The 24,246-nt window shown below is 45.2% G+C and overlaps 1 protein-coding gene across 1 annotated transcript in view; it reads right to left on the reverse strand.

The window, feature by feature from the left end:
- Positions 1 to 24,246, reverse strand: part of CCDC60 (coiled-coil domain containing 60) — a 173,996-nt gene that overhangs the window by 33,985 nt on the left and 115,765 nt on the right. The window contains exons 4-5 of the mRNA XM_059895217.1: positions 22,944 to 23,051; positions 14,965 to 15,072 (exon numbers count right to left, since the gene is read on the reverse strand). Coding sequence (XP_059751200.1) covers positions 14,965 to 15,072; positions 22,944 to 23,051 — 216 coding nt within the window. The remainder of the gene's footprint in view (positions 1 to 14,964; positions 15,073 to 22,943; positions 23,052 to 24,246) is intronic.

Consider the following 24,246-nt stretch of genomic DNA (forward strand, 5'->3'; position numbering starts at 1 on the left):
TTTTCTCTGCAGAAAGGATTTTAGATGGCTGGGAGCCTTTAGATCATTTGGCTGGCTGTCACCCAGGGTAGAGGAGGGACTTGAGGGAATGAGATGGCCAGACCAGTTTGATGTGGGGAGGCACCAACAGGAGTCTAGACTTAGCAGGGGCTGCCAAGTGCTGGTGGTGGGGGGAGACGCTCAGACAGGAGGCAAAGGCGATCAAGATAAAGCTCGATTCTTATGGCATGGGGGTCTGAGCCGCAGAATCAAAGGTTTTTACCAGCCCAGACGGGGAGGGGGATGTGTGTGCTCTTTATTGGCAGAGCCCTTGCTGGGCATCTACCAGCTCACAGCCGCAAACTGAGAAATGCACACAGATGACAAGGTGAAAGTCAGGCTGGGGAGGGTGGGGTGAGAATGTGCCTCCAAGCTTTTTGTAAGACTTTATGTTTGATTACACAATAAAAAGCCCTCTGAATAATTAACAGTGAAGCTCATGTAACGTTGGTTCTGCCTGCCTCTCCCCAGAGTAATCAAATTAGGGAATATTTAAAATCCAGCTGGAGGAAGGAGCATCAATACTTCAGTCCTATAAACAACATTTAAACTAGCGGCACTTTTGAAGTCTGATTTAAGGCTCACCAACTGGAAGCTTTAGTGTTTCCGCTTTGGAGCGTTTCTTTCCAGACCACAGGGCTTTTCTCGCTTTTCCCCTTTGCTAACGCAGCTCCTGCTGTGTCTCCAGCCTTCTTCTTGATGTTCAAAAGCAATCCCTCTTCCCCTTTTAAAATTAAATCTGGTATGGCCAAGCTTTCAAAATCTTAAATATTCAGACCCAGTCGGGAAGATGGAGGTTTCTCGTTCACACAGACTTCCAAGACGACCCAAAATCTATTGTGACTTCAGGCAGCAGGTTAAATGAGCTAAAAATGCAGCAAGCTTCCCAGGGATCTTAAAAAGCCCTGAGCATCGTTCTTGCAAAGCCGCTGATACAGAAAGGGCCTGGTTGGACAGAATCCGTCTCTCTGATGTTTCACTTTCAGTAGCAAATAAACCAAAAAGGAGGATCAATAAGGGGAGAAAAGGAAATAACCCAAGCGTTGTCATCCACCGTGGGCTGACTACACACTGCTACACAAGCGAGCTCATGTTCCTGCCCACGACCTGGAGGGACAGTCAGTGCCCTGCACCCACCAGAGTCCCAGGTCTTCTCGGCTTCTTAAAGTCGGGTGGGGCTCTGTGACTTGCTTTGTTCAAAAATACTTGAGCGAAAGTGACACGTGGCCTGTAGGGCGATGCTTTAAGGGCCAGTGCTCAAGTCAGATGCCCTTGCCTGCTGCGGTGATGGGGAAGCTTGTGATGAGGTGGCGCTCCTATCAGCCTGGGTCCTGGGGTGACGACGGTGAGCGGAGTCCCGTGCGGTAGACACGTAAAGGGTGAGCGAGAAATGCAACTTGTGTTGCGCTAAGCTGGTGAGATTTGGGGGTTGTTCATCACGGCAGCTTAATTTAGCTTACCTAATCGATGCCTCTGATTTACTGTCTGTGTGACCTCAGGCCAGTCTCTCTGAGCGTCAGAACCAGGAAAAGGGGTGTACCTGGGTGGTTAACAGTGGGTTTAAGAATCGGGTGGACCAGCTGTTTGAGTCCTCCGCCTGCCCTTCTGCTTCCTAGATGTGAGATTGTGTGTAACATTTACGCTCTCGGAGCCTCAGTGTCCTCATCTGTCAAATGGGGGAACATTAGCTAAGTCAGAGGATAATTAGAGTGAAGATGCAATGAAATGGGGCTCGTTAGGAGCTTTCCAGGGTGCCTTGTACACAGAACTGGATACAGCTGAACTATGAACACCACCGCTTTTTTCAATAGAAACCTTAATGTGGCTTGGAGGAGGGGTTGATGGTGGGGAAGGAGGCACTAGGGCACATCCGTGGGGGAGAAGTGGCTGTGATTTTGAGACCACATTTCCCCTCTGCTGAAGCTTTCTGGGGGATCCTATTTGCCAGAAATCAAGGGAAGAAGTCGTTGAGCACCACTGCATCTCTTTTAACTGTACCGCCAGGCACATTTTGTTCCTAGCAGCCACTTGAAGACATCTATCCACAGCGGCAATCAGAGTAATTTTCTCAAATACTTCACTCTTTCTGAATCCGCATTTGCTTCTCAGGGTGGAAAGTCTGCTGGCTGGTTTAGGATGTGTTCACGTGGCCACCACAAGATGGGAGAACGGAGGTAACTGCTGATTTTGCAGCAGGGAGGGAACAGAGATCAAAGCTGCCAGGATCTCCCAGGCCAGGGTGCCCGTCCCAACTCCTGAGTGATGGGTGCTCTGATCATCCTGCCACGTTTTCCCACTCCTGTCGAGATGTCCACTTGAGAACAGGAGTGGAGGAATGATGCAATTAGGTCAGTGCAGGTAAAATCAGAGACTTCACTCAAACGTCACCTTCTCTGTGAGTCTTTCCCTGACGACCCAACTTAAAAGTCACCCCCCCAACCCTGTCATTATCACATCACCCTGTCAATTTCTTCATGATGCTTAATGCTATCTCAAGGAATCTTGATTATTACATGTTTATTATCTGTTGTTCCCCTCCACATCCCTTGGAATAGAAGCTCCAGAAAGCAGGAATGTTGTCTGTTTTATTTTCATGGGTGAATCCCCAGTAGTGCCTGAAAAAAGTGGGCTGAAGGAAAATGAGACTTTCTGGGGTCGGGGTCGGGGGAAGCATTGCTACTAATGTGTTGTTCAGAATGATGCCGCATTTTTTTCACAAGAGTGACAATCTGGCAAAGACTTAAAGATTTTGGGGGAATTGGTTAAGTATGTTGATAAACTCCACAGTCGTTAAAAGAGGTTTTGACACGGAGAGATGTTCCCATATATTAAGTTAAATAACAAAAATTTAGTTGCAAAACAATAAATGTAGAACGCACTTTTTTTTAAAGGAAATTATATATTTATATATCATATGATCTTGGTAAGTTGGGGTCCCTTTTGTATCCTGGCAAATATTACTTTTTAATGAGTTATTTATTTATTTTTTCTTGACACCAGATTGTTCCCTAAATTAATTGAAGATTTGGGGGCCTTGGCTAGAAACAGAGGAAACAATCATTTAGTGGTTAAGTGCACATGCTTTGCATCTGGGCTACCTGGGTTCAAGTCCTGACTTTTACTAGCTGCGTAACTTGGAGCAAGTTACTTAAATTCTCTTTGCCTCAGTTTCCTCATTTGTTAGTCAGAATGAGCCTCAAATAAGGTCATATATCCAGAGCAGTGCTTGACAAAGAAAGCACTCAAATGCCAGCTATTTTCCTTATAACACAGTAGTTGGATTTAGGTGACTGTGTCATATTTGAAATGTTTTATATATAGAAAGGCATCTATATTTTTCTAAAGCAGGTGTGGGTTCTTTGTGCCTGAGAAGCCCAGCCTTTGAGTGTCTGGACTCTCTTAATGAAAATCAGGATTTTCCACCTGGACTCTCCAATTAAGAGTGGGTCCAGGAGTTCCCTGGTGGCCTAGTGGTCACTGCCATAGCCCAGGTTCAATCCCTGGTCGGGGAACTGAGATCCTTCAAGACAAAAAAAAAGGGTGGGTCCAATGGTGTCTCTCTGGGACAGCCCGAGGCAGTAAGACAAACCTGACTGCCCCAGTGGAGAGCACATGATTACCTGACTATGGAGGCTCAAGGCTGTTGGAATAGCTCCTCCCCTCTGCCTGGAAGGTAAATCAGTAACTCTTCACTTCCCTCTTAGGCCTGGGGTCTGCCCTGTTCTTCCCCATTGGGTGGGGTTGAGTGGGATGGGGAAGAGGTGGCACTAAGGATTGAAGTGCTTGCTTACACCGGGTCTTGTCTGTTTCTCTGTAAAGATCCATTCGTTTCTAGTCAGTCCTTGGAAAGCGAGTCTCTAATAAGAATAAAACCAGTACAAGTTCACAACCCCTGAACCAACTCCAAAATCCAAAGGGTCTTGACAACAAAAAAAAAAATTAATAACCTATTTGGCAGCAAAACATGACCTGAACTGATGGGAGGCTATTGATGACCTTTATTTACCTTGAGTATCCACTTAGTATAAATATTCATTCAGGTTTTTTTCTGCAGAAATATGTTTGATGATACGGTGTTGCCCCAGTTCCCTCTGGGAGTATGATGTTCTACACGGTATATGTCCCATGTTTCTTTTCTAAAATGTCAAAAAAGAAAAAAAAAATCAGAATTCTGAAACGCAGCTGGTCCCAAAGGTTTGAATAAAAATCTGTGGGCCTTGATATATGAAACAAGCCTTACTTTGCCTAAACAGAAGCTTACATCGCTCAGAGAAGGGTAATTAGTACATTCATTATTGAAGGCTCAGTTTCTGCTCTGTGTGGACCTGATCATCTTGTCAACTGAAATAAACTCTCCTGCTAGCAGAATTAATGAGGATGCTGGGAAATGATCATGTGTTTCAATTGCCACATGATGAAATTGAGAAGGCCTTTTTTTTCCCTAAATAAAGCAGACTCAGGTACAACTAAGAATGCAATGCTAAAATCTCTCATCTGTCCATTTACCAAACCATTCACCAATCCATCCAAATATGGGATCTTCCTGCAGTGAACAAAGATCATCTGTTTGTAGCACGCTAGATGCCAGTTAGTAAAGTTTTGCTGCCTGCAGAAAGCCCACTTTGAGGTGTTGAATCACCCCACTTTCTTACTATAAAATCCATAAGGGGGCAGGATTGGACCTACAGCCATCATAATGTCTAACAGAAACGAAACCTCTGGGATCTACAGGTCCTGGAGAATGGATGTTTCCTTTTGGAAGATGCATGGTGGGTATCAGGACTCAAGGTTTATGTTTCGAACACTTTAATAACAGAAGATGCTTGCTGCTTGATGGTGGAAACTCAGAGACGCACAATCAGGGGAACTGAAGATTTGGTATTTTCCTCTTGGGGTCATTGCCTGGATTGCCCATCTTTGCAACCAGATTTTGGTTGAACTCATGTAGCCTTCCCCCCTCCCGCCCCCATCTCGTTGTATCTTTGTCCATTCGCTCAGTGAACATGGATCTCAGCTGTTAGTAAAATTCTGCTCAGAGGTTTATTTCTTCCCTAGCCCTAAGTCTCAATGGTATTGACAGTCATAGCCCTAACTGCTCTTTAAAATCGGGATTTTGATCTTGAATAGCTATCATTTAGTGAGCACTCACTGTCTTCTCAGACATTAGGCTAAATGTTCTATGTACCCTATCTTGCTTAATCCTTACAAGAACTCTTCTGAAACAGGAACCCATTTGACAGATGAAGAAACCAAGACCCAGAGATGTTAAGTGACTTTGCCCAAGGTTACATAGCCATTAAGTGGCAGGGCCTGGACTCATCCATGTCCTTCTGATGTCAAAGTCCTTGACCTTAATCACTCTACTTCCTCTGGGTTTTAAAAAATGTGTTTGAAGATTTGGGGACATTCACATTATGGCATAAATGTGAACCATCATAAATAGGGATTAAGCATTAAAGAGAAAACACCCTTCTCTTTTCTTACTAACTAAAAAAAAAAAAAAATCTTTCTGGCACTTTCTAAGGAACATAACACTCGCCCTGCCCCCATCATTCCTAGTTTTTTTTTTAATCAATCCCAAACAATGGTGTGCTAGAGTCAGCTCATACTGCATCACAAGAACTACATTTGTGCATCTCTTCCCAACTCCAAGTTAGTAACATCATGGTGGTAAGCCTGAAATCGGCCACGGTGGGAGTATTTATACCATGGAAATTGGCATGGCTGCAAATCACGGTTTTTCCCTCTCTGGAGAACTGGCTATTAAACGTTTACCAGCATACCACTGACCCCAAACTAAAATCACCATCAGGAGCAAAGGGTTCACTAAAAAAAACAAACCCCCACAAATACTCTGACTTCCTGGGGGAGTCATTCCTGGACTGTATTTTTCCGTCAGGTCTGGCTGAGGTTCTGATTGGTTCAGGTTCTGCTCTTACAGAGCTGGACATCCTCGGATCCCTGATAGCATGCTGTCCTGACAAGTCACAGGAGAACCTCCACTTGACTCAATGTGACCACTGTCTTTTTTTTTTTTTTTTTGGATAACAATTTTGGGTCACCTTATGGGCATATTTCTAAAACCAATCAAAGGAAATAAAGATGGTCCTTTTTGTCTTCTCAATCCAATTTCTGTATTACGTTCTTTCCTCAGTTTGGGAGAGTGGTGCCCAAATGTCAGAGGCAAGATGTTGCCACTGGTAGCTCACTCAAGGGAGATACAATGCTTTTAGAGGTCCACTGGTTCAGGGGCCTTTCTCTTAGAATCTAGGTGTCAACTGTGAAAAAAATTAGATGTTGCACTGACCCATAAATTCTATTTCTCAGAACCTAGCCAACAGAAATATTTTCAACCCGGCACAAAATATACGTGCAAGGATGTTCCATGCAGTACTATTTGAAACGGCGAAAACTGGGGAACAACCCTAGTGTCCATCAGTAGAGAAATGGTTATCTAAATTATGGTCTGTCCAGACCACAGAATACTCAAATACGAAAAGAATATGGAAAAAATGTTAAAAGGATGTGGAAGCTTTGTCTGTACCATGTTGGTAAACAAATGTTTGCTGGGCCAGGCAGATTCAATGGGACGCAGGGTGGACTCACTCAGCACACCCAGCCCGTGCTCTTTGCAGGCATCTCTGGTGATAGCTCTATGCCGGGAAGAGGCCCTCTGTCTAAATCCTGTTAGGCAGTTAGCGGGAAGGTCAAAGTTTCTTCCTGAGTCTTTTGGGCCTTTATTGTTTTTAGCTCAAAGTAATCCACATGCCAAAGAGACATTTTGGGGTGGCAAATTCTGCTCCCCTACAACCATGATGGAAAGATGTCCATAAGACTCTGTAAAAGGGGGAAAATCATATACAGAACAATATGCAGAGCATGCTCCCATTTATGTTAAAAAAAAAAAGTGTATATCTGTGTGTGTGTGTGTGTGTGTGTGTGTGTGTGTGTGTGTGTACAGCGTTAGAAATGAGGAGGAAGCAGGAAAGACATACCTCAGACTTTAAAAGTATTTCCTCTAGGGAGGGGAATGGATTTGGGGTTGGGGGAGATAAAGGCTTTCACACCTTATATCTTCTGAATTTTTTGGAAATTTTTAATATAAATAGATTGTATTCATTTATTACTTGAGCAGTTTTGTTTTACACAAAAATAATGTGTGGGAATGTTTTAAAGCTGTGCTTTTCAAACAAATTCTGTATGCCACAAAGATATTTTGGAAGTAACAAGGGTGCCTTGGTTGGGGTGGAAGTGAGTTGCTCTCCCCAACCTCCTGCTTCATGTAGAAGGTCCATTTTGAAATTTTTTTTTTAACATTATTGGGGTTTCTATTATTAAAAAAGGATTTCTGCTGCTTAAAAAAAAATAAAGGTTATAAACCACTGCATCAAGGGGAACTGCAGTTTCAAATTCATCCCAACCAAAAACATGGAATCAGCTGGAGTTACTGATCTATCAGTAGATGCATGACTCATATTTCTGGTTACATTTGAGGTTAGTTTATTTAGGCTCTGGTGCAAGAGATGAATCAAGGTGGGGTGGGAATTGGGGGGAGGTGGAGTTTTGGGGGATGGGTGCTAAATGAAACGCCCTGGAGTGGGAAGGAAAAGGGGTTAATTAAGATTCAGGATTTTGGAAGTGAAGGAAGATTGAATTCACCTGGGAGCCGGCGCTGAGCGAGGGGTTGACGTCAGTGTATTGGGGTAGAGGTGGGGATGTTAGCACTGAGGGAAGGGCAGCTATTTTATTTAACCCAGTATTGGATTTTCACAGAGCAAGTCAGTGTTATTTACATTTTTCTTTTGGTTACATTCTTGCAGACAACAGGACTCTCCCTAAAGAAACAATGCCTTTACACGCCTACCTGTTCCTTGGTCTGCGTTGTATGTGCAATGCAGTTCCTGCAATAGTGGCCTCAAGTCTTCTGAGGAGCCCTCCCCTCTGGTGGGGACACATCTAACATTTTTCTTGGCTTGGACAACAGGTTCTAGAACTTTCACCTGAGCAAACTCAGCTGCTCCTGGGACCTGAACACATATTATTCCCTTGGGTCCAAGTAGAGAAACAGTCACCATTAAAAAAAAAAAAAAAAAACAGGGGCGGAGTCAAGATGCCATACTAGGAGGACACCGGAATTCACGTCTCCTCATAACTAGGGCACCTACCAGGCACCGCTGGGGAACCACAGACGCCTAAGGGGACGGGAAGAACCCCCAGGGGCCGGGTAGGACGTGGGGCATGGGGGGAGTGAAGGGGGAGGAGAAGTGGAGGCGGGATGGGACTGGTGCCCCTGAGGGGCAGCTGGGGGAGGGGAAGAGATCCCTCACCCCACGGGGGAAATTGGGGGACCACTGGGAGGGCAGAGGATCAAAAGGGAGTGTGGCCAGGTTCCCCCTGCCCACTTGGGCCCCCAGGAACCTGCTGAGATCCCAGGCCTGATCCTCTGCCCACGGAGGTGCCCTCCAGCCACGTGGGTCCTGAGGGAGTGGGAGGGAGGGAAGGGGGAGCAAAAGCAAAGGGCAGACCTCTGGGACCAGCACCCCTGAGGGGCGACTGGGGGAGGGGAGGAGTTCCTACACCCAGCAGGACCCACCCACGGTTAGGGGTCCAGCGACCCGGGAGACCCTGGGGGAGACGGTGCGGGAGGGGCGCGAAGGAATGGAAGGGAACAGGGCCAGCGCTTTCCCTGTCCTCTTAGGCACCCGGGAGCCTGCTGGGCTCCAGGTCCTAATCCTCTGCCCTGGGAGCCTCCCTCCTGCCGTGCAGAGCCCAAGCCCCGCCCCACACCCCCACCCAGGGCCCCACCCCTACACTCGGAGACCCCCTCTGAGACCCCCTCCAACGCGCTGGGCCTAAACCCCACCCACACACCCTCCCGCAGGGCTCTACCTCCAAACTCGGAACCCCACTCTCCAGAGGCCCTCCTTTCCATGTGCAGCCTCTCCCCTTGTATAGGTCCTAAGTAGAGGCCCCGCCCCACACTTGACCATCGCCCTGCCTAGGCTCCGCCCCACACCTAGGTCCCGCCCCTGCCTAAACGCTGCCCCCATAGGCAAGGCGTTTTTTTTTTTTCCCCTCTTTTAGACTGGGGTTCTGTTTTACCTTGTTGATTCACTGTTGTTGATACTTTTATATTTTTATTTTTCCTAATAAAGCTTTTATTTTTCTAATTTTATTTTATTCTTTATATTCTGTTATTGTTCTCTCCTTTTGGCTTGTCCCTCCCCCCCACCTTTTTGTTTCTTTTCTCTGTTGTGGTTTTATTTTACCTTGTTGCAGTTGTTTCAATTATAGTTTTATTTTTCCTACTATATTTTTTATCTTTCTAATTTTATTTGTTTTTTAGTCTTTGATATTGTACTGCTCCTTTTTTTCTTTTTTCTTTCTTTCTTCCTTTTTTTTTTTTAACTGCACTACAAAACTTGCAGTATCAGGCTGGAGGTCGGCCCTGAGCTCCTGTGGTGGGAGCTCTGAGTCCAAACCACTGAACTAACGGAGAACCTCAGACCCCAGGGACTATCAATTGTAGTGAGGCCTCCCACAGGTCCTCCTCTCAGCACCAAGACCGAGCTCTATTCAACTGCCTGCAAACTCCAGGGCTGGACGTCTCAGGCCAAACAACCAGTGAGACAGGAATACAGCACCACCCATCAAAAAAAAAAAAAAATGAAATGACAAAAAAATATGTTACAGATGAAGGAGCAAAGTAAAAACCTACAAGACCAAATAAATGAAGACGAAATAGACAACCTACCTGAAAAAGAGTTCAGAGTAATGATAGTAAAGATGATCCAAAATCTCAGACACAGAATGGAGAGAATACAAGAAACATTTAACAAGGATCTAGAGGAACTAAAGAGCAAACAAACAATGATGAACAACACAATTACTGAAATTAAAAATACTCTAGAAGGAACCAGTAACAGAATAACTGAGGCAGAAGAACGGATAAGTGAGCTGGAAGATAAAATGGTGGAAATAACTGCCAGGGAGCAGAATAAAGAAAAAAGAATGAAAGGAATAGAGGACAGTCTCAGAGACCTCTGGGACGACATTAAACGCACCAACATTTGAAATTATAGGGGTCCCAGAAGAAGAAGAGAAAAAGAAAGGGTCTGAGAAAATATTTGAAGAGATTATAGTCAAAAACTTCCCTAATATGGGAAAGGAAATAGTCAATCAAGTCCAGGAAGCACAGAGAGTACCATACAGGATAAACCCAAAGGGAAACATGCCGAGACACATATTAATCAACTATCAAAAATTAAATACAAAGAAAAAAATATTAAAAGCAGCAAGGGAAAAGCAACAAGTAACATACAAGGGAATCCTCATAAGGTTAACAGCTGATCTTTCAGCAGAAACTCTGCAAGCCAGAAGGGAGTGGCAGGACATATTTAAAGTGATGAAAGGGAAAAACCTACAACCAAGATTACTCTACCTAGCAAGGATCTCAATCAGATTCGATGGAGAAATTAAAACCTTTAAAGACAAGCAAAAGTAAAGAGAATTCAGCAACACCAAACCAGCTTTATAACAAATGCTAAAGGGAACTTCTCTAGGCAGGAAACACAAGAGAAGGAAAAGACCTACAATAACAAACCCAAAACAATTAAGAAAATGGTAATAGGAACATACATATCAATAATTACCTTAAAAGTAAATGGATTAAATGCTCCAACCAAAAGACATAGACTGGCTGAATGGATACAAAAACAAGACCCGTATGTATGCTGTCTACAAGAGGCCCACTTCAGACCTAGGGACACATACAGACTGAAAGTGACCAGATGGAAAAAGATATTCCATGCAAATGGAAATCAAAAGAAAGCTGGAGTAGCAATTCTCATATCAGACAAAATAGACTTTTAAATAAAGACTATTACAAGAGACAAAGAAGGACACCACATAATGATCAAGGGATCATCCAACAAGAAGATATAACAGTTGTAAATATTTATGCACCCAACATAGGAGCACCTCAATACATAAGGCAAATGCTAATAGCCATAAAAGGGGAAATCAACAGTAACACAATAATAGTAGGAGACTTTAACACCCCACTTTCACCAATGGAGAGATCATCCAAAATGAAAATAAATAAGGAAACACAAGCTTTAAATGACACATTAAACAGGATGGACTTAATTGATATTTAGAGGACATTCCATCCAAAAACAACAGAATACACTTTCTTCTCAAGTGCTCATGGAACATGCTCCAGGATAGATCATATCTTGGGTCACAAATCAAGCCTTGGAAAATTTAAGAAAATTGAAATTGTATCAAATATCTTTTCCGACCGCAACGCTATGAGACTAGATATCAATTACAGGAAAAAACCTGTAAAAAATACAAACACATGGAGGCTAAACAATATGCTACTAAGTAACCAAGCGATCACTGAAGAAATCAAAGAGGAAATCAAAAAATACTTAGAAACAAATGACAATGAAAACACGACAACCCAAAACCTATGGGATGCAGCAAAAGCAGTTCTAAGAGGGAAGTTTATAGCAATACAATCCTACCTCAAGAAACAAGAAACATCTCCAGTAAACAACCTAACCTTATACCTAAAGCAATTAGAGAAAGAAGAACAAAAAAACCCAAAGTTAGCAGAAGGAAAGAAAACATAAAGATCAGACCAGAAATAAATGAAAGAGAAATGAAGGAAACAATAGCAAAGATCAATAAAACTAAAAGCTGGTTCTTTGAGAAGATAAACAAAATTGATAAACTATTAGCCAGACTCACCAAGAAAAAAAGAGAGAAGACTCAAATCAATAGAATTAGAAATGAAAAAGGAGACGTAACAACAGACACTGCAGAAATACAAAGGATCATGAGAGATTACTACAAGCAACTATATGCCAATAAAATGGACAATGTGGAGGAAATGGACAAATTCTTAGAAAAGTACAACATTCCGAGACTGAACCAGGAAGAAATAGAAAATATAAACAGACCAATCACAAGCACTGAAATTGAAACAAACAAAAGCCCAAGACCAGATGGCTTCACAGGCGAATTCTATCAAACATTTAGAGAAGAGCTAACACCTATCCTTCTCAAACTCTTCCAAAATATAGCAGAGGGAGGAACACTCCCAAACTCATTCTACGAGGCCACCATCACCCTGATACCAAAACCAGACAAAGATGTCACAAAAAAAGAAAACTACAGGCCAATATCTCTGATGAACATAGAAGCAAAAATACTCAACAAAATACTAGCCAACAGAATCCAACAGCACATTAAAAGGATCATACACCATGATCAAGTGGGGTTTATCCTAGGAATGCAAGGATTTTTCAATATATGCAAATCAATCAATGTGATACACCATATTAACAAATTGAAGGATAAAAACCATATGATCATCTCAATAGATGCAGAAAAAGCTTTTGACAAAATTCAACACCCATTTATGATAAAAACTCTCCAGAAAGTGGGCACAGAGGGAACCTACCTCAACATAATAAAGGCCATATATGACAAACCCACAGCCAACATCGTTCTCAATGGCGAAAAACTGAAACCATTTCCTCTAAGATTAGGAACAAGACAAGGTTGCCCACTCTCACCACTATTATTCAACATAGCTTTGGAAGTTTTAGCCACAGCAATCAGAGAAGAAAAAGAAATAAAAAGAATCCAAATCGGAAAAGAAGAAGTAAAACTGTCACTGTTTGCAGATGACATGATGCTATACATAGAGAATCCTAAAGATGCTACCAGGACACTACTAGAGCTAATCAATGAATTTGGTAGAGTAGCAGGATACAAAATTAATGCACAGAAATCTCTTGCATTCCTATACACTAATGATGAAAAATCTGAAAGAGAAATTAAGGAAACACTACCATTTACCATTGCAACAAAAAGAATAAAATACCTAGGAATAAACCTACCTAAGGAGATAAAAGACCTGTATGCAGAAAACTATAACACACTGATGAAAGAAATTAAAGATGATACAAACAGATGGAGAGATATACTATGTTCTTGGATTGGAAGAATCAACATTGTGAAAATGACTATACTACCCAAAACAATCTACAGATTCAATGCAATCCCTATCAAACTACCAATGGCATTTTTCACAGAACTAGAAGAAAAAATTTCACAATTTGTATGGAAACACAAAAGACCCCGAATAGCCAAAGCAATCTTGAGAAGGAAAAATGGAGCTGGAGGAATCAGGCTCCTGGACTTCAGACTATACTACAAAGCTACAGTCATCAAGACAGTATGGTACTGGCACAAAAATGGAAATATAGCTCAATGGAACAGGATAGAAAGCCCAGAGATAAACCCACGCACATATGGTCACCTTATCTTTGATAAAGGAGGCAAGAATATACAATGGAGAAAAGACAGCCTCTTCAATAAGTGGTGCTAGGAAAACTGGACAGCTACATGTGAAAGAATGAAATTAGAACACTCCCTAACACCATACACAAAAATAAACTCAAAATGGATTAAAGACCTAAATGTAAGGCCAGACACTATAAAACTCTTAGAGGAAAACATAGGCAGAACACTCTTTGACATAAATCAAAGCAAGATCATTAGAGAAATGCAAGTCAGAACTACAATGAGGTATCACCTCACACCAGTCAGAATGGCCATCATCAAAAAATCTGCAAACAATAAATGCTGGAGAGGATGTGGACTCTTGCACTGTTGGTGGGAATGTAAATTGATACAGCCACTATGGAGAACAGTATGGAGGCTCCTTAAAAAACTAAAAATAGAACTACCATATGACCCAGCAATCTCACTACTGGGCATATACCCTGAGAAAACCATAATTCAAAAAGAGTCATGTACCACAATGTTCACTGCAGCACTATTTACAATAGCCAGGACATGGGACCAACCTAAATGTCCATCAACAGATGAATGAATAAAGAAGATGTGGCACATATATACAATGGAATATTACTCAGCCATAAAAGGAAACGAAATTGAGTTATCCGTAGTGAGGTGGATGGACCTAGAGTCTGTCATACAGAGTGAAGTAAGTCAGAAAGAGAAAAACAAATACCGTATGCTAACACATATATATGGAATCTAAAAAAAAAAATGGTTCTCATGAACCTAGGGGCAGGACAGGAATAAAGACACAGATGTAGAGAATGGACTTGAGAACATGGAGAGGGGGAAGGGTAAACTGGGATGAAGTGAGAGAGTAGCATTGACGTATATACACTGCCAAATGTAAAACAGCTAGCTAGTGGGAAGCAGCTGCATAGCACAGGGAGATCAGCTCGGTGCTTTTTGACCACCTAGAGGTCTGGGATAGGGAGGGTGGGAGGGAGACGGAAGAGGGAGGGGATATGGGTATATACGTATGCATATAGCTGATTCACTTTGTTATACAGCAGAAACTAACACAACACTGTAAAGCAATTATACTCCAATAAAGATGTTAATAATAAAAAAAAAAGACACATAGCAAAACTTTGAGAGAAAGGGAAAACACAAAAACATGGAGAATGGGAGAAGTAAAAGGGAGCGGGAGAGAAGGAAAAAGAAGAGGAACAAATGAGGAATAGCGTTGGGGAAACATGGTCCAAGAAGAGAGCTGGAGAGAGATCTAGCTGTGCTTCCAGGGCAGGGCTGGGCTAGCTGGCCAGTTTCTGTGGTATAAATACTCCCACCGTGGCTGATTCATTTCAAGCTTCTGATGTGGCGTTGGGGAGAGATGCTGGGAGGGATGCACGGGGCGCTGTCACCACCGCATGACCCGTATGACCTGGCTCCAGCTCACCCCTGTTTGGACCCCACATAGTAGCACTCCTACAGCAACCCACCCACCAAGAAACAGCAGTAGGAGGAAGAGAACCCATGGGAGCTTCCTCCCCCACGGCCCAGTCTCTTGCTAGTTACACGGCAGGTGGAAGGGCTGAGACCTACTTCGGATTCCAGCAGGTGATCACGGGCTTCATGGTGTGGTGAGTGTGGTCGATAGTCAGGGCCTCCAGGAGCCAGTGGAGGGCACAGAGCTGGCGGAAGATGGGCTCGCTGCAAAGACAGAGGGAGGAAGCCCAGGGGGCTCCTGTTAGAATAACATTCTTCACAACAGTGGCGACAGAGACAGGAGTGGTACTGGCTCCCGGCTGGAGAGCTGTCTCCAGGCTCCAGGCGTGTGGCAGCATTTCCCATGCACCAGCATTAAACTTTCCCAGTGGGCTCCTGAGCTATTTATTGGCCCCATTTTACAGATGAGGGAACTGAGGCTCAGAAGAGGTGAGGAACTTGTGCAGGTCACTGGGCCAGTAGGCGGCAGAGCTATGATCTGACACAAGGTGACCCTATGCCAGTTACTGGGGATTTGCATGCACAGTGGGAAGGGACAAGGGAGGGTGTCCCACAGGTAGAGGACTTGATTCAGGCAAACGAGAGGACTGAAGGAAATGAACATCCTACAGGCATCCCATTCTTCGTCTGATAAAAATACAATAAATACACTAGCAGGGTCCAAAACGTCCGGAAACACAAGGAAACTAGTGTATTTATTGTACTTTCTCTCCACCCCAATTAACAACTAGACCCACTGCTTTAAATTTATAAATCCTTTGCCCCCAAATGTAGCTGGATGTTGAGGAAAACCACATTGAACACATGATTTGAAAATGTAACTAAAACACCATTTAAAAATAGGTCTAACCTGTATTTTCTGATTTGGGGGGCATTCTGTATTACGATGAGCCAGGCATTGGGTAGGACACCTGACACATTATTTATTTCTCCCCAAACCCTGCCGGATAGGAATCATTATCTGAATTTTAGAGAAGAGGAAACTGAGGCTCAGAGAGGGGCCATCGGTTTGCTCCAGGTCACACAGCTTGTTGGTGACAGAGATGGGGCCTGAATATCCCATTCAATGCTCTCGACAACCCTATAAGAAGGGTGCCTTTATTCCGTCCTCTTTGCAGACAAGGGACTCGGAGAGGTAGAGTTGCCTGAGGTCACGCAAGGATTAGTGAGGATTTGAACCCTCATCTGTTTAATCCCAGAGACGGTGCTTTTGTGGACCTGAGCTCTTACTGTTTGCGGTGCTGATGGGGCCAAATGAGTGGCCACCCCGAGAGCAAGGTCAGGAGAGGGTTAACCTGCTGCCTGCATTCTTCCTGGAAATGAGGGGGGGAGTCCTAACTAGCCAGCCCCTCCCTGCATGATTTCTCCACTTACACTAATGGGCCAGATGCCTCCATTACCAACCTGTGTAATTGCTCTTCTCTGAAACTGCTCCTGTATTGATCGATACTCCCCAGGGCTCCTGGGCCTGTGCTCAGAGGGGCAGGCAGGAATCCACCCTCCAGCTTCCAGGAAGGCCCCAGCTCAGAAGGTGGAGTCCGAGCCCTGGGGCTCAAGTGTGGAGCGGGCGCAGGGGCATCCCGGAGAGCCCCTTGGGAGGCACCCATGCCACTCTGCTTGCAGGGGAGCTGCCCCCATGCACCCCACTCCTCTGCCCCCATGCTCTGGGGCGGCCGTGTCCACCGGCTCTTAGGAAAACTAGAGTCAGCAGCTCTGTCTCTCTTTTTTTCATCTAGAGCGCCTTCCTTCCTTTTTTTTCCATCCACAAGTTATTTTCTAATAATAAGCACCCACTCATCCCTCACTTCTAATTTAAAGGACCCGCCAGCCCACAGCCCTCCCAGTTCTGTCTGTGTCTTCCCCCTTTACACCATCTTGGTCCCTACAGGTAAGTGCATTTTGGCAGCTCTGGGTACCAACAGTAGCAGTGGCTGTACCATGTGCCCAGCCCTGTGCAGACACCTCCCTGTACCCTCACTGTGACCCCAGGAAGTTGCGAAAAGCCCAGGGAGACGCCCCCTCTTCTGTTCACGACTCAGAGCCCTGGCAGGCCTGGGCGTTCCGTTGTGTCCAGTGCGGGTGGGGAGGGACGGGTAAGGGAGTTAACTGGCGAGGTGGGATCTGCTTTGTCACAGGGGGACGAGAGGCATGTGAGCATCAGACTCATTTCTGCAGGTGACAGGAACGGGCACAAACCTGGCCCTCTCCCTCCCTTGCTTAAAATCTTCAGACTCCCTAAACCATCTGCTATGGACTGAGTTATGTCCCGAAGTTCATATGCTGAAGTCCTAATCTCTAGTACCTTAGAATGTGACTGTATTGGGGACCTTTAAAGAGGTGATGAGGTTAAAATAAGGCCAAGAGGGTGGGTCCTAACCCAATCTGACTGGTGTCTTTAGAAGAAGAGGAGCCGTGACCCACGGAGAGACACTGGGGTACATGTTCACAGAGGAAAGAGCATGTGAGGACAGAGCGAGAAAGCAGCCCTCCGAAAGCCAAGGAGAAACGATTCAGTAGAAACCAGCATGTGGGCACCTTGATCTTGAACTTCCAGCTTCCAGAACTGTGAGAGAATACCTTTACTGTTGTTTAGGCCACCCAGTCTGTGGGGTTTTGTTATGGCAGCCCTGGCAAACCAACACCCCATCCGATGGGAGACTCCCATCCATCTCCCCAGTCTCGAGTCTCCTCTCTCACCCCTGCGCCGCCACCTGCAGCCTGGTGAAATTCTGCTCTGTAGCGCAAGCTCACCGTACGTAATCTCTTTGCACTGGGTTAAAATCCTAGCTTTGCCATTTACTAGCTATGTGGTCTTGGCCAAATTACTTCATTTCCCTGAGCCCCAGTTTTCTCATCTGTATAATGGCAGTAATCGTTCTAGTGAAAGTGAGGCGAGGTGCTCGGCACTGTTCTCTGCTCCTGATACACATTCCCTTTCCTCCTCCTCTGCCTCTCCGTGATTGGGTCTCAGCTCAGATGTCGCCTCCAGCAGGAAGCCTTCCTTGATTTTTCGAGCATCCTCTCTCCGAAGAGGTTCTAAAGCACCCCCCCACCCTACAATGTGTCCCTCTGTCCCTACATTTTGTGTCCCTGCTCTCTTGTAACTACCTGTTTACTTGTCTCTGCAGCCCACAAGCCTGTGAGCTACAGAGTCTTGTCCATCACAGGTATGCACAGAGTAGGCTCAATACATTTCTGGTTACTGGGAGATGGCGGGAATAAACTGGTTTGGATCTGACGCTTTCCAGAGCCGATAATTTGGGCACAATTCTCATATGCACAACCACAGAGATAACAAAGAATAGTAGCAGCAACAGCAAAATAACAATAATAGTAAACACTTCCCACAGAGCGCTTACTCTGTGCCAGACACTGTTTTAAGTGCTCTACATCCATTAATTAAAGTCATTCTTATAACAACACTGTGAGGAAAGTACTATTAGTATTCCCATTTTTCAGATGAAGAAATTGAGGTCATATAACTTATCCAAGGTCAAAAAAGGCAGCAAGCAGCAGAGCTGGAATCTAAGCCCAGACAGTCCGGTTCCTGAATCTGTGCCTTAATACAGTGTTGATGTCTCTTATTATAGGGTAGAGCCCTCACGCCCTTTTCAGCAGAAGAGGGTTTCATCCAATGGGTCTGGACCTTTTTCTCTGCTTATATATATATAGAAAGTGCCTTACAAAACCTGCACACAGATGTTTATAGCAGCTTTGTTCATAATTGCCAAAAATTGGAAGCAACCTTTAGAGATGTACGGATAAATAAACTATGGTATATCCAGACAATGGACAATTATTCAGCGTAGAAAAGAAATGGGCTACTAAGCCATGAAAAGCCAAGGAGAAACCTCAAAAGCATATTACTAAGTGAAAGAAGCCAATCTGAAAAGGCTACATACTGTATGATTCCAACAATATGATGCTTTTAAAGGACAAAACTATGGAAACAGTAAAAGGATCAGTGGTTGTCAGGGCGGGGAGGGGGAGAGGGATGAATAGGCAGAACACACAGGATTTTTAGGGCAGTGAAAATACTCCGTTTAATACGTGAGTGGATGGATACATGTCATTATACTTTCATCCAAACCTATAGAATATACAACACCAAGAGAGGACCCTAATGTAAACTAGGGACTGCAGGTGGCTATGATGTGTCGGTGTAGCTTCATCAGCTGTAACTAACGTCCCACTCCGGTGGGGGATGTCGACAATGGGGGAAGCAGGAGGGAAATGGGAAATCTCTGCACCTTCCCCTCAATTTTGATCTGAACCTAAATCTGCTCTAAAAAAATAAGGTCTTAATGAAAAAATACAGTGCCTCAAACCCAATGATCTCTCATCTAACATGCAGTGAAGCAAACTGAAAGAGAGAGACAGAGAGAGAGGAAGGAAGGAAGGAAGGAAGGAAGGAAGGAAGGAAGGAAGAAAGGAAGGGAGAAGGAATGAAAGGGAGAAGGAAAGAAAGGGAGAAAGAAAGGGTCCCCAGAAACATGCTTGATAGAAATCGCTCCTTTCTCATAATGATTGTATGTCAGGTCAAAGCGCAATACCTTGGATTTTGTCAAATTAAAAGAGAAAGCATTTATTTTCTTAAATGTGGGACATAATAGATGAAAACGCTGACCAGGGTGCACAAAGCCTGCTTCTAAAATCCCTATGCTCAGAACTCTGGGGGAGCACCTAGCGGTCAGTGCATCTGAATAGCCCTCTCTGTTGAAACTGCTGTACCAACCAGAATACGAGTGGGGGTCAACATCCCTGAGAAAAAGACAACATTTTTTCAAAACTTTTACTACGAGAAATCAGCAAATGCTACAAAGCACCCCATGCTGACTGCCAAGGGCAAACCCAGACAGTGGCTGCAGGCACTGTTTTGTTGCACAGTCGCTCAGGAAGGGCTGTAAGGACAGGCCAGTCATCTCCGAGAGGAAAGGAGGGGCTGTCCTCCTTCCTACAGACTGTGCCCCAGCTCTTTTTTTAAAAAGATAAAGGTACAGTCTTCCTGGGCATGATTGAATTGATCCCCATACAGTCAATTCAGAATCTTCAGCTGGTTTGGGGATCAATCGCACTGGTCTTGAAGGGACTGACCAGGCTCGGATCCACCTCGGCTGACGTGAAGACTGAGAATTTGAGAACTGACCAGGCAGGCTCTGCCCTGATGCCTTTCGGTAGAAAGATGATAAAACTGCTCCGATTCCCCACTCCTCCCTCATCCGTGCACTTCACAAGGTGATTCAGCATCTCTCTCACCAGGCAGTGGAATCTTTCTTTTCCCCATCGCTTGTATCTGGGCAGGCCTGATGTCTTTTTTGGCCAATAGAATGGGGTGGAAAGGTCCTTGGGTCCATTCTGAGCCTAAGCCTTAAGAGGCTTTGAGTGCTTAGGCTCTCGTCCTTGGAACCCTTCCTGGCAGCCACGGAACAAGGCCGGCTAGCCTGCTGTATGATGACAGTGACAGTCACTCCTGCCACCCTAGCCAACAACCAACCAGCCAACCAACCAACAGACCTGGGCATGAGGCCACCCTAGATGGGCCAGCCTCCAGCTTACCACACACATATGCAAGCCCAGCCAGGACCAGCTGAACTGATGAGACGAGCAGAACCACCCAGCTGACCTGCAGACTTTGAACAAGAATAAATGGCTGCTGTTTTAAGCCACTCCACCTCGAGGTGGTCTGTAATACAGCAATAGATGCCGATACCATCATCAAATGCAGCCAGAGCCTTTGAACAGCCAAGGAAAAGAAGGGGCAGCCTTCAATCTAGAGAAGGAGTGTGTGCCTTTGTTTGCAAATAAAACTTTATTGGAGCACGGGCACATCCATTCATTGTAGCTTTCCTGCTGCGACAACAAGGTAAAGTACAGTTGACCCTCTGCATCTGTGGATACAGAGGGCCGACAGCACTACCCCATTTTATACTCATAAAAGACTCGAGCATCACAGATTTTGGTATCGGCAGAAGGTCCTGGAACCAATCCCCTGCAGACACCTAGGGATGACTGTAGTTGCGAGAGATACCATCTGGTTTGCAAAGCCTAAAATATCTACTGTCTGTCCCTTTAAGAAAAAGGTTGCTGATCCCTGGTCTAGGGCATAATGAATAGTAACAACCACCACTGTGATAATCACCACCATCACCATCATCATCATCTAACAAACTTGATACAAAGGTCTGACTTAAGAGTCAGGAGATCAGAATTCCTGTTGTGAGCATTTTGGCAGGTTCTGCCTTCTCTCTGGGCTTCAGCTTCCGCATCTGGCACTGAAGGAGGATGAGCAAGAAACTCTCCAGTCACGTCCACAGTTGATTTAAACCTCAATTTGCTCAGACCAAAGGAAATGGGCATGGGGCCTAGGAATATGCATTTTCCCAGGCATCTCCTTATTTTGCTATCCCCCCACCCAAGCCCAGAGCCCCAGATGATTCAAATGCAAGTGAAAGCCTAAGAACCACTGATTTACACCATTTGGTTTCAGAGGGCTTGTCCATGGAAAAGAAAGGCAAAAGCGCAAGTGTTTCCATGGGACGTTATGAGAAACTGCAAAGACTACTTTTGCAAGGAGATGTTTTAAGAACATCAGCTGCCAGTTGGAATGTCCCTGAACAAATAAGTGTATGAAGAAGCCAGTCATACTATTCATCAAAGGGAGATAGGAGGAGAGTATGGAGTGGGGCTCATCAAAAGCTGAAATATTAGTAAGGGATAGGAATGTGTCCAAATACATGGTGGTGGTGGTGGTGATAGGGATGATGATGGTGGTGGTGGTGGTGATGGTGATGTCAATGGTGGTGGTGATGGTGCCATCTTCCACCCACGAACTAAGTGCTCTCATTAAGGATCTGCCATCTTGTCTTACAGTTTCATTCCTGCATTATTTCACTCTTCAAGTACATGAGACTTGGCTGTCCAAATATATCACTAGCTCCTCAAAGGTAAAGCCTTGGGATATACCTTCTGTGTCGTGTGTGGTGGTGAGAGGTCAGGCTCTGCAGTCAGACACACTTGGCTTAAAACCCCAGTGCAGCAACACACTGAGCTCTGTGACCTTGGGCAGGCTAGTACACCTCTCTGAGCTTCTGCTCTCTCATCTGCAGGGATGGGATAATAATACACCTACACAAAAGGGCTGCTGAGAGGACTGAGACAGAGCCCACAGAGCAGTCAGTAGTGCCATTTTTATTGTGCACACTGTAGGGGCCTAATAAATAGTTGACAAATGAGCAGACAGAATCCAGTGCACCATGTTCATTGCCCTAAAGTAGTTCTTATATGGGAGGGCTGGGGGTATGGGTGTGATTCTGCCCCCAGGGGGCATTTGGCAATCTCTGGAGACATTTTGGTTGTCACAACTGGGGAGGGAGGTGCTACTGGCACTAGGGGGTGGCAGCCATGGATAGTGCTAAACATCCTACGGTGCACAGGACAGTCCTTCCCAACAAAGAAGTATTTGTCCCCAAATGTCAATAGTGCCGAGGTTGAGCAATCCTAATCCTGCCTTACAGTCAATTTCTATCTCTGTGCCTGAAATCTCCCAGTTGGAAAGTGCTAACTAGTGAAAAAGAAAAAGCTGGCCTTAGAATTCTCTGGAACAGATAGGAGGGGAACAAGATGTCAAGGTTTTGGAAAGCCCAAGTATTCTTTGGAGGGTTGGTTAGCCCCTGTTACATCACGCAATGATGAGTTTGTGCCTGGGGTCGGCTCAGAAGGCGGCAGGGGCTTCTCTGGGAAATAGCTCCTTGAGTCTTGGGGAAAACATGTCCCCGGAGCCCTGGGTGAGACATCTGCTAGGCGCATGCTGCAGACAGATTTTATCAGGCTTTGCAAACTATTTGACATTAGTGCGTCTGGTGTGGTAAGGAATGGAATGACTCAGTTCCAGCTGGATTGCCACTTAGCTCTAAGCCCCCATGTTTGCTTTCTGTTATTTTTATACACCACGTAACACTGCTGGCCCCAGGCTCCCCCCTTTCAAGAGGACAAAGGAACAGCTCCCAGCTGTCTGAGTCATTTGACCTTGGCTTCTTCGAATGATAAGCAGATGAGCCAGAGGTGGGACTACTTACATGTGAGCCTCAGGCAGCGAGGGCGCAATGATGCAGCTGTGCACGGGGGTGAATGGACGCAGGAGGCCTCCCATCCCCACCTTCTTCATCTTCTCGTCCCCGTACGTGCTGAAGGTGAAGCAGAACGAGAGCAGCAGAGTGAACGAGCAGAAGCAGTTTTAAATGCCCTCTTCTCTCGCCAGGGGTTATCTGGCAAATATCACTGGGCACCTACTATGGGCCAGGCAGTAACTCCCGCTGGAGAGATGAAGGTTCTAGATGCAGCCAGTAAGCAGAGCATATTAGACCCCCTTCTCTCATGGAACACATATTCCCACGAAGGAGCAAATAAGATAAATCGGGCAGCTGTGTGGTATACTGGTATACTAGACTAGGGGTCAGATATGTTTTCTTTTCTGGCTAGACAAATATTTATGATGTTGTGGGACATTCGGTCTATGTCATGACTACTTAGGAGCAGGAAAGCCATTGACAGAATGTAAGCAATAAGCAAATGGCAGGGTCCCAATAAAACTCTATTTACAAAACCAGCCTGGGGGCTGGATTTGGCCCATGAGCTGGAGTTTGCTGACCCATTCCCACCTCCACCCCCACTAGACAGTGACACGTGCGATGGGCAGAAAAAAGAGAAGGGGGCTCAGAAGGGCTGGGAGAGCTGGGGCTTGCAATTTTACATAGAGTGATTGGGGAAGTTATCACCGAGAAGGTGACATTTGATAAAAATCTGCAGTGGAAGGGAGTGAGCCATTCAGATGTCTGGGGGCAGAGCATTCTGGAGAGAGGGAGCAACAGGTGCAAATGTCCTGAGGTGGGATGGTGTTTTAGAGACGGCAAGGAAGCACGTGTGGCTGGAGTGGAGTGAGCAAGAGAGAGAGGAGGGAGGGAAGGATGGAGAGAGAATGGGGGCCTTGCAGACCAGTTCAAGGACTCTGGCCTTTTCCCTCAATGAAAGTAAAGGACTCTGAGCTGAAAGAGGACATGACGTGACAAAGGATCCCTCTGGCTGCTGTTTTGAGAATGGCCGATGGTGGGATTGGAGGGCAAGGAGACCAGTGAGAAGTATTACAATAATTTCAGCTTGAGAGAGGAGGGTGGCTGGCACCCAGGGTCCTAGCGACAGGGATGGTGGGAAGTGGAAATGGCGGGAGGCACACAGGGCAGGAACTGCCTGGAGTCAGCAGTTCTTATTTGCGGGCCTTTCCTTAAAGGGGCTTCTCCCAACTCCACAGACTGCTGACTCACTGGCTGGATGAATCAGCCGTGAGACGTGGGGATCTCGAGCTTCAGAAGTCGGCACAAGTGC

The sequence above is a fragment of the Balaenoptera ricei genome, chromosome 14 (assembly GCF_028023285.1).
Source record: "Balaenoptera ricei isolate mBalRic1 chromosome 14, mBalRic1.hap2, whole genome shotgun sequence".
NCBI classification, from domain to species: Eukaryota; Metazoa; Chordata; class Mammalia; order Artiodactyla; family Balaenopteridae; genus Balaenoptera; species Balaenoptera ricei.